The following is a 16,824-nucleotide window of genomic DNA, read 5'->3' on the forward strand; positions in this document are numbered from 1 at the left end:
GTTTACAGGTTCTGATTTTTGTTTTTTATTTTCACAGAGTAAAGCGTTGGCGTCGGTGTTGCTTGAGCAGGTGTGTCGCCAGCTAAACCTGCTCGAGTCCGACTACTTTGGACTTGAGTACACCGACGGCAACACACGCTACTGGCTTGACCTTGAGAAGCCTATGAATAGACAGGTCAGCAGTGATGATAATAATAAGGATAATGATGATTATGATAATGATAATAATGATAACTAATGATAATTATGATAACGGTAAGAATAATACAGTACATCATTGAAAGTTGAGAATACATAGGACCTAGACATTGCAGAATTTTTTATTTTGCCAGGTTTCTGAGTATAAGAAGATACTTTCAAATCATATTTGCAGTGCATTGAATAAAGTATAAGATAAGCTGTCACATTCATATGATAGTATGCTTTTCATGTGCAAATTTTCTAGGTCCCATTGTAAGTTGATGCAATCCTCCACACTTTTCATTTCCTTCTTGACCTTTGCATTATCTGCAAATATATTCAGGTTAGGTCATTTACATAGATCAGGTAAAGTAATGATACCACTGCTGAACCCTGTGGTACTTTGCCAATCACCTTGACTCACTTAGAGAAGGTTCTCCAATGGGTGTCCTTTGATTCTATAGAGATAATCTTCTATCCATTGAAGGAATTTGCACCCTTATTCCTGCTCAGTGATTCAGCTTCTTAATCAGCCTCTCATGCAGTATGATGTCAGATTCTTGCTGGGAGTCCAGATGCAAACAACTCACCCAACCCTCCCTTTCATCTAAAACAGAGCTCACTCTCTCTCTTAGAAGTCTAAGAGATTTGTTACACATGACCTGCTTTCTCGAAAACTATGTTGTTTCTGTCTTGGGTAATTTCTTTAATATGAAATGTCATTTATATGCTTTGTAATTATCTCTTCCAGAACCTTACAGAATACAATTGTCTGTGAAACCAGTCTGTAGTATAGTGCCTGTTCTTGGTCTCCTTTCTTTTAAGATAGGTATGACATTTGCTCTTTTCCTTTCCCTTGGCACTTTTCCTTTGTTCAGTGATATATTGAACTGTATTTTAAGAGGTTTTCGTAGCACATCTGCACACATTTTGAGCACTTTGGTGATTTTACATCAGGACCATGAGTCTTGTATGGATCAAGACCTTATTTCATTCTGTTAATGGCAATTTTAGATATCTCGGTGTTTTACTAAAACATCCCTCCTATTCTCTCTTATTGATAATAGGTCTATAGTGTCTTCCTCTGTAAAAACACTTTCAGACTTTATTGATCCTTACATCATCCTCAACAGTTCTTTCCCATGAATCCTTTAACCTGGTTAAAGTGCTCTTTAAATGACACTTGACTCCTGATGAATTTAAGGAAAAGTTTTGGAAGTGTCTTCCTCTGTAAAAACACTTTCAAACTTTATTGATCCTTACATCATCCTCAACAGTTCTTTCCCATGAATCCTTTAACCTGGTTAAAGTGCTCTTTAAATGACACTTGACTCCTGATGAATTTAAGGAAAAGTTTTGGAATTTTTCTTGCTTTGTCCACAATAATTGTTTCAAAGTTTCCTCATTCCTCCTTTCTCATTTGTACTTGTTCCTTGGTCTCATATACCTTGCAAATGCTGTCTGGCTGGAGTGCTGCCTGTAATGTTGCCATTGCACATCTTGAGGCTAGCAAGGGGCAAGTATGCAGTCCGTAGGAGGTGTGGGGGCTTGAGAAATAAGTCATTTGTTGTGTGCCGATGATGCTGTGTTGATGGCAGATGTGAGTGAGAAACTTCTAATGGTGTCCAAATTAGGGAGAATGTGTAGGAGAAATTTGTGAGTAAATATGAATAAAAGCAAGGTCATTAGGTTTCGCAGTGCATAGGGACTGGTTAGTTGGGGTGTGAATGTGAATGGAAACTTAGAGGCAGGGAAGTGTTAGATACCTGGGAGTTGACATGGCAGTGAATGGACCAAGGAAGCTGAAGTGAGTCATATGGTGGGTGAGGGGGTGAAGGTCTTAGGACCAATTAGTGATGTGTGAAAAGAGAGGTCATTATGTGGTATGGCAAATGGATGTATTTGAAGGTGTCATAGTCTAATTGATGTTGTATGGATGTGAGACATGGGCTATACTATAGATGAGAATGTATGGAAGAGGTTGGATGTGTTGGAAATGAAATGTTTGAGAAAACTGTGTGGAGTGTGAACGATAAGTCAAGTTAATAATGATATGTAAGAGAGAGATGTGCTAATAAAAAGTGTATGGTAAAGAGAGCTGAAGTTGTTTGGACTTATGGAGTGAATGAATGAGGAGAGGTTGATGAAGAGGACAAGGAAAAGGGAAGACCAGATTATAAATGGAGGCATGGAGTGAAAAAGGTTTTGAGAGCTTGGGGCTTGAACATGCTGGAGAGTGAAAGGCATGCATGAATGCATGAGATAGAGTGAATTGGAGCAATGTGATGTACAAGGGTGATGTGCTGTCAATGGACTGGACCAGGGCATGTGAAGTGGCCAGAGGAAACCATGGAAAGGTCTTTGGTGCCTTGTTGTGGATGTGGTTTTGATGCATATCATGTTACAGCCAGAGAATAGATGTGAGCAATTGAGGTCTTTTCTTCTTCTGTTCTTGGCACTGCCTTGCTAATTCAGGAAACAGCGAACACATTTGAAAGAACAAAAAAGTGTTTTTGTAAATAGCTAACTAATCCATACATATATTCTCTTGCTTTATTCCTTCATTTTTAGGGTTCAGTTTAATTTTCTTCAAGTACTTACTGTAAAATGGCCATTTACTAAGTACTTCCCTAACCAGATTTTATGCTTAAGTTAACTCAGTTCAAAATATAGTGACTGTGAACATAAATGATTTAGCAAAGAATGCATAGGTAGGTAGTAGTTGGTAGGCAGCCAATGACCAGGGAGGTATATCACCAGTACCACTTGCCATAGTATCAGGAGGGACAGTGATAATTGTTTAGTGAGCCAGCACTTCATTGGTTGTCAAGTTGCAATCCACTAACCCAGGTAGCTTTCTTTTCTTTCTGCTTCACCTACACATGGACTGCTGGCATTCTGTTCACAAACATACAGAATATCTCTCCCTGTCACACACAATGCTTGACAGCACTTAACTCACACAGTTTATTCTTTGTAACTCTAGATTTTCTGTGGTGAGTGCTATGTGCTAGCCCTACCTTTTGGCAAAATGGTAGGAGCTCTAGATTTTCTGTAGTGAGTGCTATGTGCTAGCCCTACCTTTTGGCAAAATGGTAGGAGCAATAGTTAGCTGTAGTTGCTCCTAGCTGTAGTGTGTATGAACATTTAGGTAGGACTACTAAGTAGGAACATTTGGTAGTAGTCGGTAGGAACATTAGGTAGGAGCCTTTGCATTGCTGCACTGAAATGGCCCTCTGCCAGTGGCCTGTTAAGGGTGTGGCACTAAAGATTAAGAAGCAGTACTGGAGTTCACTAGTTATGGAGACTCTGTTGCTGTGGCCATCTCCTTGAGGGAGTATTTAAAGGCAACAGGCATCAGAGATATAGATAGATAGAGGCTCCTTTTCTTTTTGAAATCTTTTGTCAAACTATTATTTGCTCCTCCTCACCATTCTCTTATATTTAAGGCTAGAGGCACATGAGTTCCAATTCCATCACTGAAAATTTCACAGGATGTCTTTCCACAAAGCCCAGGTTCCTGGCTACTGAACTCCATTTCCAAATTTCTGCTACCCTAGAAATTGTTGTGATTTTGTATAGTTTCCACCATTTAACTCCTCTTTATATCTTATCCCACCTCTGCGCTTTTAAGGTTCTTTCTTCATAATCAAACTTGAGCATTATATGATAAATTTTCCAGCTTCTGTATCATATATGATATTCTCATTATCCATTCCGATAGGAGTGAAAATAGGATATATTAATGATTGTTTATCAATCCTTTTTCTCCTACATAGCTCACTGACATGTTGGTACTGGAAATTTTTCTATATACACTCTAGGCACTTTTAATTCTTCATGACACACAAACACCATAAGAATATCTCAGTCTCTCTCTCTCTATCTCTGTATTTGAAATCCCCCAGTATCAGCAGTGGGTGTTTTGCAGCTTCATGTGCCAACCTGATTGTTCCTCCATTGTTGTTATTGTATATTTGTTCTGCATCGTTGTAATTTTTGGAGACTGATGTTAGAATCATTATGCTCTTGTTCCTTACAGTTACTCTTCACTTTATGTGTTGTCTGAATGGACTACCTTCCATTATATTTTGAAGCTTAGGGCTATCTTTGAGTAAGAGAACCAGTCCACCCCTTCCTTTGCCTTCCCTTTTCCTCCTCTGAGTCATGTACCATTCAGTGCAAAACGGGTGAGATCTTATCTTTTAGTAAATGTGTCACAACTCCAACAGTATCAGTTGCATTATCCTTATAAGATCCTTGAATTCTGGCTCTTTACTATTAATCTATCAACATTTGAAAAATTATTTTCAGTCTGGTATTTCCCTCTCATAATGATCTTGCCCTGTAATTAACTATTTTACTGTATATGAAGGGAGTTTTACACTCATGTGGCCCCATCTTTTGAACATTTTTTTCTCTCATAGAACTTCTTGAATTTATGTATGTTGTCTGCACTGACCATGTCCTTAGTCATTGTAATCTATTAATCCACCACTCTTATACTATAAAAGTACTTCTTTATATCTTTTTTAACTAGTTTCTCGCTTAATTTCAGTCTGATATTTCCCTCTCATAGTGCTCTTTCTCTGTAATTAACTATTTTACTATATATGAAGGGAGTTTTACACTCATATGGCCCCATCTTTTGAACATTCTCTTCTCTCATAGAACTTCTTAAATTTATGTATGTTGTCTGCACTAACTGTGTCCTTAGCCATTGTATTCTATTCATCCACCACTCTTATACTATAAAAGTACTTCTTTACATCTTTTTTAAGTAGTTTCTTGCTTACTTTCATAATTTGTCCTCAGGTTGCTATATCCCTGCATCTTTCGCTCTGCTTTAAAAACGTATGGTGTGTGTGTGTGTGTGTGTGTGTGTGTGTTTTACAGGGGGGGAGTTGTACACTTATGTTGCCCCATCTTTTAACCTTGTATATGTTTGTCATGTCTGTGCTTCTTATATGTAAATGCACACACACACACACACACACACACACACACACACACACACACACACACACACACACACACACGCACACACACACTTTGTGTATAGGGAAAGAGTTTTACACTTTTAGTGCCCCTTCTCTTAACTTGTATATACAAATCTTGTCTTTACACATCCTAGCCTATGCCAGGTTTTTTTGTATATGTGTGAGTGTGTGTGTGTGTGTATCTGGATATCTACCTAGAGACTGCTTGTACTTGATCCCTCCACTAAATTGGGAATGGAGTATTGATAATTGATATGGATATATGAGAAGGAAAATTGATATTAATTGGGAATGGAGAACTGATAGTAGATATGGTTATATGAGAAGAAAAATTAAAATTACAGGACCATGTTTATTGACAGGTTTGCCTCAGCCAAGTAGAACCGGTGCTGCGATTTTGTGTCAAGTTCTACACCCCTGACCCCGCCCAGTTGGAGGAGGAGTACACCCGTTACCTCTTTGCTCTCCAGATCAAGCGTGACCTTGCCCATGGCTGCCTCATGTGCAATGACAACACTGCCGCACTCATGGCTTCATATATTGTACAGGGTAAGCCCATGAAACTTGTTAATATAGGAGCTGTTCTTGATAGATTCACCTGCAATACCATACATTCTAGGCTACTTGCCACATTTCATCTTAAGTAAGGCTTTCACCACTTTCTCTCTTCACTAAACCACTCACCATGACTCACTTCACATACCACCCCAAGCCAAGCACTCTATCATGAAACACATTCAACATTCCTTCAAAATACGAAATACTCACTCCATCTCTTACTCACTTCATCACGGCCTGTTGACACTTCCCTTGTTGCCCCCCCTCACTGACATTCCTGTCTGTTTTTTTGTTTTCTGCACATTATTGACCTCCTTCCAAAGCATCTTATTCTCCCTAAAGTTTACTGATACTCACCCATCCCAACTCTCATTAGCCCTCTTCTTCTTGACCTCTTGCTGATTTGTCGTATACATACCCCCAATCATTTGCACTCATTCCCTGTAGGTACCACCCAAATGCCTCTCTTTTGTCTTTCAGTAGCAACTGTACTTCTTCATCCCAACACTCACTTCCCTTTTTATTCTGCCCACCCCTGCCACATGCATCTCTTGCACATGGAAGCACTGCTTCCCTAAATACCTCCCATTTCTCACCCACTCCCCTTAGTCAATTTCACCTTTTGCCAGTCTACACTCAGTCTGTCTTGATATTTCTTTACAAAAGTTTCTTTTCCAAGCTCACTTAGTTTCCCTCTCTCTTCTCACTGATGCTGTTTCCTCTTTTCCAAAAACCTCTACCAATCTTCACCCTTGAATCCACAAGTTAGTGATAATACATCCCACCAATAGTGATCAGATGTTCCACCAGCTGCCCCTTTCAGCATGTTTACATCCAAAAATCTCCCTTTTACATGCTTACCAATTAATATGTAGTTCAGTAATGTTCGCTGACCATCTCTCCTATTCATAAATTTATGCTTGTATCTTAGTATCTCTCCTACTCACCCACATATACTTATGTATGACTCTCTTTTCAAACCAGATATTCTCAATCACCAGTCCTTTTTCTGCATACAGCTCCACAAACTGTTCACCATTTCCTTTCATGACAATGAATATCCCATGCTCCCCAATTATACCCTCAACTGTCACATTACTCACCTTTGCATTTAGATCACCCATCACTAATATCTGATATCTGGTCTCTTGCATCAAAACTGCAGACACGTATTGAATATCCTTACCTACTAATCAAGTACACAGTCACCCCATGTCTTAATAAATTCAAGTGCATTACCATCTATGTCTCCCGCGTTAGCGAGGTAGTGGAAGGAAACAGATTAAAGAATGGCCCAACCCACCCACATACACCTGCATATACATAAATGCCCACACACACATATACATACTAACATATACATACCAATACATTTCAGTGTATACATGCATATACACACATGTACATATTCATACTTGCTGCCTTCATCCATTCTTGTTGCCACCCCGGCACACATGAAACAGCACCCTCCGCATGCACACGAGGTAGCAGTAGGAAAAGACAACAAAGGCCACCTTCATTCACACTCAATCTGTAGCCCTCATGTGTAATGAACCGAAACCACAGCTCCCTTTCCACATCCAGGCCACACAAAACTTTCCATGGTTTACCCCAGATGCTTCACATGCCCTGGTTCAGTCCATTGACAAGATGTCGACCCCGGTATACCACATCATTCCAATTCACTCTATATGCATAAAGGGTGTTTTGGTTGAGGTTGTGTGTGAAATGAGAGGGTCAGGGAGAATGGTTTGGTAAATAGAGAAGAGGTAGTGAAAGCCTTGTGGAAGATGAAAGCCGGCAAGACGGCGAGTTTGGGTGGTATGGCAGTGGAATTTATTAGAAAAGGGGGTGACTGTGTTGTTGACTGGTTGATGAGAATATTTGATATATGTATGGTTCATAGTGAAGTGCCTGAGGATTGGTGGAATGCATGCATAGTGCCACTGTATAAAGGGAAAGGGGATAGAGATGAGTGTTCAAATTACAGAGGTTATAAGTTTGTTGATTATTCCTGGAAAATTATATGGGAGGGTATTGATTAAGAGGGTGAATGCTTGCACATAACATCAGATTAGGGAAGAGCAGTGTGGTTTTAGAAGTGGGAGAGGATGTGTGGATCGGGTGTATGCCTTGAGGAATGTGTGAGAAGTACTTAGAAAAACAGATGGCTTTGTATGTAGCATTTATGGATCTGGAGAAGGCATATGATAGAGTTGATAGAGATACTCTGTGGAAGGTATTAAGAGTATATGGCATGGGAGATAAGTTCCTAGATGCAGTGAAAAGTTTTTATCGAGGATGTAAGGCATATGTACGAGTAGGAAGAGAGGAAAGTGATTGGTTCCCAGTGAATGTTGGTTTGCAGCAGGGGTGCATGATGTCTCCATGGTTGTTTAATTTGTTTATGGATGGGGATGTTAGGGAGGTGAATACAAGAGGTTTGGAGAGAGGGGCAAGTATGCAGTCTGTTGTGGATGAGAGGGCTTGGGAAGTGAGTCAGTTGTTGTTCGCTGATGATATAGTGCTGGTGGCTGATTCATGTGAGAAACTGCAGAAGCTGGTGACTGAGTTTGGTAAAGTGTGTGAATAAGAGCAAGGTTATCAGGTTCAGTAGGGTTGAGGGGCAAGTAGATTAGGAGGTAAGTTTGAATGGAGAAAAACTGGAGGAAGTAAAGTGTTTTAGATATCTGGGAGTGGATTTGGCAGTGGATGGAACCATGGAAGTGGAAGTGAGTCACAGGGTGGGGGAGGGGGCGAAGGTTCTGGGAGCCTTGAAGAATGCATGGAAGCCAAGAACGTTATCTTGAAAAGCAAAAATGGTTATGTTTGAAGGAATAGTGGTTCCAACAATGTTATGTGATTGTGAGGCATGGGCTATACATAGGGTTGTGCGGAGGAGGGTGGATGTGTTGGAAATGAGATGTTTGAGAACAATAGTTGGTGTAAGGTGGTTTGATCGAGTAAGTAATGAAAGGGTAAGAGAGATGTGTGGTAATAAAAAGAGTATGGTTGAGAGAGCAGAAGAGGGTGTATTGAAATGGTTTGGTCATGTGGAGAGAATGAGTGAGGAAAGATTGACAAAGAGGATATATGTGTCAGAGGTTGAGTGGGAGACCAAATTGGAGATGGAAGGATGGAGTGAAAAAGATTTTGAGCAATTGGGGCCTGAACATACAGGAGGGTGAAAGGTGTGCAAGGAGTAGAGTGAATTGGATGATGTGAACGATGTGGTATACCTGGGTCGACATGCTCTCAATGGATTGAACCAGGGCATGTGAAGCGTCTGGGGTAAACCATGGAAGTTTTATGAAGGGCCTGGATGTGGAAAGGGAGCTGTGGTTTCAGTGCATTATACATAACAGCTAGAGTCTGAGTGTTATCCTTTCCTAGCAATACCTCGCGTGCACGCAGGGGAAAGAGGTTATCATTTCATATGTGGCGGAGTGGCGGTAGGAATGGATGAAGGCAGCATGTATGAATATGTGCATGTGTATATATGTATATGTCTGTGTATGTATATGTATGTATATGTTGAAATGTATAGGTATGTATATGTGCATGTGTGGGCGGTTATGTATATGCATGTGTATGTGGGTGGGTTGGGCCATTCTTTCGTCTGTTTTTTGCACTACCTCACTAATGCGGGAGACAGCGATAAAGTATGATTAATAAATGATTTTTTTTCTCTCATACATATTCACCATTTCTCACGTTAGCGAGGTAACAATAAGAACAGAGGACTGAGCCTAAGATGGAAAATCCTCAGTTGGCTCCCTTCTCTGTTTTCCTCTGTTCCATTCTTTTGGAAAAGTCACCTTCTATGACATGCAGGAAATATGTGGGCAGTATTCATTTCCCCCTATCCCAAGGGATAGTTGATGTATGAATTATTTGCATTCACCTGTCTATTTCATTATTTAATGTTTTTAAGAAATAAATTGTCAAATGAATTGTTTAAGGTTTTATTTACAGCTTTTGCTAATGTGTAATTATTGTATGCCTCATCTTATTTTTATAGCGGAGTGTGGAGATTTTGTTGAAGAGGATTATCCTGATCACCGTTACCTTTCCTTGTACAAGTTTGTTCCCTTCCAAGACCAAGAGTTAGAGAGAAAAATTATGGAAAATCACAAAAAGCATGTGTAAGTTCAGCATTTTTTTTTTTGTGTGTGTGTAAGATATGTTTAAGATTATCTATTTTTTATTTAGATATCTGGGAGTGGATCTGTCAGCGGATGGAACCATGGAAGCGGAAGTGGATCATAGGGTGGGGGAGGGGGCGAAAATTTTGGGAGCCTTGAAAAATGTGTGGAAGTCGAGAACATTATCTCGGAAAGCAAAAATGGGTATGTTTGAAGGAATAGTGGTTCCAACAATGTTGTATGGTTGCGAGGCGTGGGCTATGGATGGAGTTGTGCGCAGGAGGATGGATGTGCTGGAGGTGAGATGTTTGGGGACAGTGTGTGGTGTGAGGTGGTTTGATCGAGTAAGTAACGTGGGGGTAAGAGAGATGTGTGGAAATAAAAAGAGCGTGGTTGAGAGAGCGGAGGAGGGTGTTTTGAAGTGGTTTGGGCGCATGGAGAGGGTGAGTGGGGAAAGATTGACCAAGAGGATATATGTGTCGGAGGTGGAGGGAACGAGGAGAAGAGGGAGGCCAAATTGGAGGTGGAAAGATGGAGTGAAAAAGATTTTGTGTGATCGGGGCCTGAACATGCAGGAGGGTGAAAGGAGGGCAAGAAATAGAGTGAATTGGAGCGATGTGGTATACAGGGGTTGACGTGCTGTCAGTGGATTGAATCAAGGCATGTGAAGCGTCTGGGGTAAACCATGGAAAGCTGTGTAGGTATGTATATTTGCGTGTGTGGACGTGTGTATGTACGTGTGTATGGGGGTTGGGCCATTTCTTTCGTCTGTTTCCTTGCGCTACCTCGCAAACGCGGGAGACAGCGACAAAGTATAAAAAAAAAAAAAAAAAAAAAAAATTTTTATTAAAAACCTGTAGCTGCTTGCTCTGACATTGAGTGAATGGGAACATAGGTTTTACCTTTATATTATTTTTAGGTAATGGTCATTATCAGAGCTTGACTGTTGAGAAGAGATAAGCTTCAAGAAATGTAACATCCTTCATATTTACCAACAGTAGACCAAGACACACAAAGGAAGAAAAATTCCTCTCATAAGTGTTTTAGTGACTGAGACAAATACAGTGATTATGGCCTTTGCAGAAGCTCGCATACAGTATTACAAAGGATGTAAGGTCTGGATTCCAAAGTAAAGCCTATGTAGGTGTGATAGTAGGAAAGATGACATGGAAAAGTTGGATGCTTTGTTGCTTTGCTTTTGATTCGTTATATGTTGAAATCCTCATTTGATAAGAAGCATTAGTTATCAAGATTGTGTAGTTGAACTTAGTTATTGCATCAATCTTTTTACCTCCACATTTGTTTCTAGGAGATATCCATCTACTATACAAAAGATGGAAAGCATTAGGAAATACTGATAGTGCTGTAACTAGGAATTTAAGCAGGGGCAATAGAAATGAGGCATTGCACAAAAAAATGCTTAGATTTTTTGAGGAGTTGCTCATTGTCATAAGTTTCTTTGGCATGTTACAATATTAGAATGACTGGAGAAGGGAAGGTGGATGTAGAACAACTGAATAGATCACAAGATGCTGTTAATGTAGCAAATGCATTTCCAGATCCATAAAGGTGAAATGCACAGTTTCTTAAGGAAATTTATTTACACCTTTGTGGACTGTCACCATCTTATCTAACATAAGTGGAAGCTCAAATTATGGTTTCATATCATAATACTTAGGTGATACCAGAGTAAGTCTGGAAATCTTGTGAGAGAAGACATTGAGAAAATACAGATAGACAAAATTCTAATATTTAAGTCTTTATGGGGAAATGAAGAAGTAACTTGTAAGATATATTAGGCACAAACATCATCATACCTTGGAAAACTGATATAAAAGACTTCAGGGTAATAATGTCTGTTGGCCTTACTTTCAGTGAACACAAAAGAACTATCACATTTACAAAAAGGTGGCAGGCTGGGTTTTGTTGACCTTCAAGACAAGGGAGACAAAGCTGATGATGCTCTTCAAGGCACTTAAACTTGCCGGACTAGAATACTGTTATGTGCTAACATCACCGTTAAAGGTAGGCAAAATTGCTGAGCTAGAAAATGTGGAAAGATCTTTCACGGCTTACATTTAGTCACTTGAAGATTGAATCACAAGGATCACCTTAAAGTACTAATGGTGCAGATAGGAAAGATCTAAATTAAGTAAGGAAAATCCTAGAAGGCATGGTTCACACTGCTCTCAAAAGCAGTTCCCTGTTAGTATGACAGGCTTGAAAGACTATGAAATATTACCACTGAAATCAAAATGTGTCTTAAGTATAGTATGAGAAAACATCATAGATTTCAAGGTCCCAGAAGTGTTTTGGATATTTTGTACAACTGTTAGAAACATTATGGACTGCTGAATGGAGAAGTTTTAAAGGGGCCTGGATAAATGCTGCATTGCTGTCCAGCAAATATTTGCTAGATACAAAAGCTTATTTTATTTGTATGTATGTTAGCTGAGATGGCATTGGCAATTGAAGGCTTACTCAAGGCTATCCCATTTGCACTGTATATTTTGTTTATTTATTTATTATACTTGATAGCTGTTTCCTGCATTACACATGACAGCTAGAGACTGAGTGTGAACGAATGTGGCCTTTTTGTCTGTATTCCTGGCACTGCCTCGCTGAAGCAGGGGATAGTGATGCTGTTTTCCTGTGGGGCGTGGTAGTGACAGGAATGGATGAAGGCAAGTAAGTATGAATATGTACATGTGTGTATGTAATGTCTGCCTATGTGTATGCATATGCATGTATATGTTGATATATACATATGTATGTATATGTGTGTGTATGGGCATTTATGTATATATGTATATGTGCATATGAGTGGATGGGCCATTCTTCGTCTGTTTCCTGGTGCTACCTCACTGATGCAGGAAACAGTGATTAAGTGTGATGTAAATGAAACACGAGTAGGAAGAGAGGAAAGTGATTGGTTCCTAGTGAATGTCGATTTGTGGCAGTGATGTATGATGTCTCCATGGTTGTTTAATTTGTTTGGAGATGGGGTGGTTAGGGAGGTGAATGCAAGAGTTTTGGAGAGAGGGGCAAGTATGCAGTCTGTTGTGGATGGGAGGGCTTGGGAAGTAAGTCATTTGTTGTTTGGTGATGATACAGTGCTTTTGGCTGATTCGGGTGAGAAACTGAAGAGGTTGGTGAAATGTATAGGTATGTATATGTGCGTGTGTGGACGTGTATGTATATACATGTGTATGTGGGTGGGTTGGGCCATTCTTTCGTCTGTTTCCTTGTGCTACCTCGCTGACATGAGAGACAGCAACAAAGTGCAATAAATAGATAAATAAAAAAAATTATATTTATTGTATATATTTAGAGAGAGAGAGCTCTTCCTCTACTTTTCTCTTACCGTAGTGGAAGCAAAATGTTTATGTATCATATCTCTTGCAGTCAGCTCTATTCAACTAATCCTTTCTGTCCATTATGATATTACTGCCGTTTCCCTGTTCTGTAGATGTCATGTCAGCCACTGCTCCCATTAATGTCTCTGTGTGTCCCAGCCAGGAAGGCATAGGTGTGTGGCATGCAGCTAGCAACATTTTCCCAAAGTATTTGTGTGATTGAAGTTGTGGAATCCTTTTTACTTTGTTGTCTTTTCCTCTTTTTATAACCTTTTCATCTTTGAGTCAAGTCTGTGAACACCCAGTGAGCTCCAATTGATCTCATACATCTTCTACAGTGCTTCGTATTTTCCTTACAACTGAGTTAGTCATAAAAAGGGCATGTTTTAGTCCGTGCCATGCAGGTTACTGGTAGAAAAAGATCACCAGCAATAAACAGTGGCTCTGACTGGCTTAGTACCTAAGTCAGGGTCCTTAGAGATAGAGGAGAGTCTGGATTGAATGAATTAGGTGAAGCATATTATGATGAACGAGCAAGAGATGATGACAATATAGTCCTCCCAACCCTGCCTTATGTAGCTGAAACATGAACAGAGGCCAAGAATCCGGGCCATGGAAATGAGGTATTTGAGAGGTGTGTATATTATATCTCGATGAAATGAAGAAAGAAATGAGGGGGTATATTGTGCCTTTGGTATCGTATTGAATACAAAAGGAATGAATTGTGGACTGGTAGAGTTGGTGAAATGTGATACTTTGAGGTAGTTCAGGCATGTTGAGAGAATGCAAGACTGTGAGAGTACAAGGAAAGTGGATGATAGTATGATTAAAAGGAAAACCACCTTTGACATGTGGAAATAGAGTGGAAGATTACTGGAGGGAGAGAAGTGGTAGAAGAATGTGTGGAATGGTGTATGCATGGGAGGCCTGTAAGGACAGAGATAAGTGTAGACTCTTGCCATTGCCAATCCCTTGATGGGAGATCCTGGAGGGATCAAGCATCAGAGATATAAAGAGATAGACAAATGTGATATAGCAGGAGTGAGGAAGCAAATGGTGATACATTAAGTGTTGGTGAGGCAGATATTTAAGCAATTGTGTTGATGAGGCAGTTGAGGAGTCATTGCAATTACATTGTTACTGATTAGGTGAACCTGAAAACATCTTTTAACTTGCTGTGTTTATGTGCGGTTGTGAACTACAGTGTACATTTTCAAATGCTCAGTGCATTAAGAGGCTTGAAGAATTAGAGTAAGGTTGCTGTTTCATGTATGCATGATATGCTGCATGTTGTTCATCATTTTGGATAGGCATTTATTTATCTTAGCTTACATTCAAGTTATATTAACTCTATCCTTCCTCATCTTTTATTGCCTCCTTTTTATCATTTGCAATAACAGCCAGCCCCTCTAACTTTTTATTAGATCATTCTTGTTGATACTTATACAGATGTTCTGCTATTTTTGCTGCTTCCTTGTAAGTAAAACCTGGGATGCCTCTAGTCCTTTGTACTAGTTTTCGTTAGTGTTCCTGGCTTTGAGAAGCTATCAAAATTGGAAGACTGGTGATGCCGGACACTATTCATGGTAGGCTTTTAGATATTATTCCAGCTAATGGATGTCAGCTGGATGGCAGCCTTGATCTTAGATGATTTCCAGAGCTCAAATATGAGACACTGTACCAAATTATATGTATAAACCTATTGAAACATGAAATAACACCAGAGTTTACAGATGGGATGAGAGGGATTGTGATTTTCAGTCAAAGAAACTCAAGGTAAAGTTTGCTTTTGTTGCATTTTTGAAGTCCAATAGATGTACAAGAAATACATTCAGAGATAAGTTATACTTGTGAGGAAACATTTTTTGAGGAAACAACAAAGCATTGTTGCAGAACTGCTTCACTCTGGATTTTTTTTCCTCTTCCTTCATTTAGTGTATTATTTTACAGCAGTTTCAAAAAAGATCTGTCTTTTATGTCATAGAAATTTGATAAGAATGATTGTCTTTGACTGTACTTTTGAACAAGTTCCAGAAATTCTTGACCTATAGTTGGCACCATCAGCAAATCTGTGCATGGCACTGGAAAAGAAAGCATGATAATGCTTAGATTTCTTTAGTCACCAATCTTAGGATTTGAAGCACTTTATCACTGTGATGGTTTCATTCATTGCCTTAGCTTTCTTTCGAGATGTAGGGCCTCTCGTTAAAATTCATCTTTTCTGTGTTATGGAAGTTTACATCTCCATATCTCCTTTATCATGTTAAACTCCATATCTCCCTTATCTTGTTAATGATGTTTTTCTAATTTTTCCATGAATTCCAGTTTTTGGTGAGTCCTTTTGCTAACAGTCTCTCTATATGTTCTATGATGTACTCTTATTTGGTAACATTTACTTTTCATGTAGTATTCATTGGTATGTAACTTTTCCTGGATTGTCACAACAATGCATTGTATATGCTTTTACTTATTGTTGTTAGGTATGATGATTATTACACACAATATCTGGTATGTGAATGCAGCTGCTAAACTTGACAATTGAAGGACTGATTACCAAGACCCTAGAAATCTGCTTGAGAGCAACTACACGGATTTTGAAAAGTTTATGGAGATGATTGTCTCCTGGAAATCAGAATTAAACTTATATATGGATATGGAATGATCCTTCCTTATGAGATGTTACAGTTGGAAATCAGAATTAAACTTATAGATGGATATGGAATGATCCTTCCTTATGAGATGTTACAGTTTTTGAATTTGCTAGAATTAGAGTATTGGGGTTTTTAAAAGTTTTGTCGTTTTACCGTATAGAATGGCAAGATGAAAAATGTACCTCCATGGTGCAAGACATCCCATGTACTATTGATAGTCATGTGGAATATATTTATTTGGAGACAGAAAAGCTTGCAACTGCTGAATATGCTGCAGTGGTCTTATCAGGAAATAGAGTGCCTCCATTTTCACTAGGAAATTGGAATCTGCTTTAAGAATGAAGATTACTTGAATGAGTTTGCACATTACAGAAAACATTATTTGGGAATTAAAATATCAAAATGCAGAGCAGTAGAAGTAGGAGTACAGTTTTAAAGGATATTGGGTTTGGAAACTGGTAACAGACCACACTGTGGGATGCATTGTGAATGTGACAGAGAATCATAAGTAGGAGTAAAACATTTTCCTTGTGGTAGGTAGATAGATTATTACTTGTTACTTCTGTGAATTATTGGGTGATGTAAAATAGCTGTTACTTTTCATACTATGAAGCCTTGCCCCCACAGTGCTTTTTTCACTTCACTCATCGTTTGCCTTTATTTTGTCCTCCCATTAAGAGTCCCCAACACCTTTTTAGTGAACTATTCATGTAGTATTTAAAGAGAAATGCCTATTAAAATATCTCTGTTTTGCAGAGGAATGACACCTGCTGCAGCTGATCTTAACCTCTTGGAAACTGCGAGAAGATGTGAATTATACGGTATTAAGATGCATCCTGCAAAGGTACCTGTTTAGCATATATTTTATCTGTACAAGGCCTTGTTATTTTTTGATATTCCAATAGTTTTTCTTCAAATTATTCATGCACTGGAA

At 39.2% G+C, this 16,824-nt stretch overlaps 1 protein-coding gene across 8 annotated transcripts in view; it reads left to right on the top strand.

Annotated features, from left to right (window-relative positions):
• The window catches only part of Cdep (Chondrocyte-derived ezrin-like domain containing protein), a 729,829-nt gene that overhangs the window by 369,656 nt on the left and 343,349 nt on the right, over positions 1-16,824 (top strand). For all 8 annotated transcript variants that reach the window (XM_071661711.1, XM_071661716.1, XM_071661717.1 and 5 more), the window contains 4 exons: positions 38-175; positions 5,543-5,729; positions 9,760-9,883; positions 16,647-16,734. In XM_071661711.1, coding sequence (XP_071517812.1) covers positions 38-175; positions 5,543-5,729; positions 9,760-9,883; positions 16,647-16,734 — 537 coding nt within the window. The remainder of the gene's footprint in view (positions 1-37; positions 176-5,542; positions 5,730-9,759; positions 9,884-16,646; positions 16,735-16,824) is intronic.

The sequence above is a fragment of the Panulirus ornatus genome, chromosome 5, assembly GCF_036320965.1.
Source record: "Panulirus ornatus isolate Po-2019 chromosome 5, ASM3632096v1, whole genome shotgun sequence".
In the NCBI taxonomy this organism is placed as follows: Eukaryota; Metazoa; Arthropoda; class Malacostraca; order Decapoda; family Palinuridae; genus Panulirus; species Panulirus ornatus.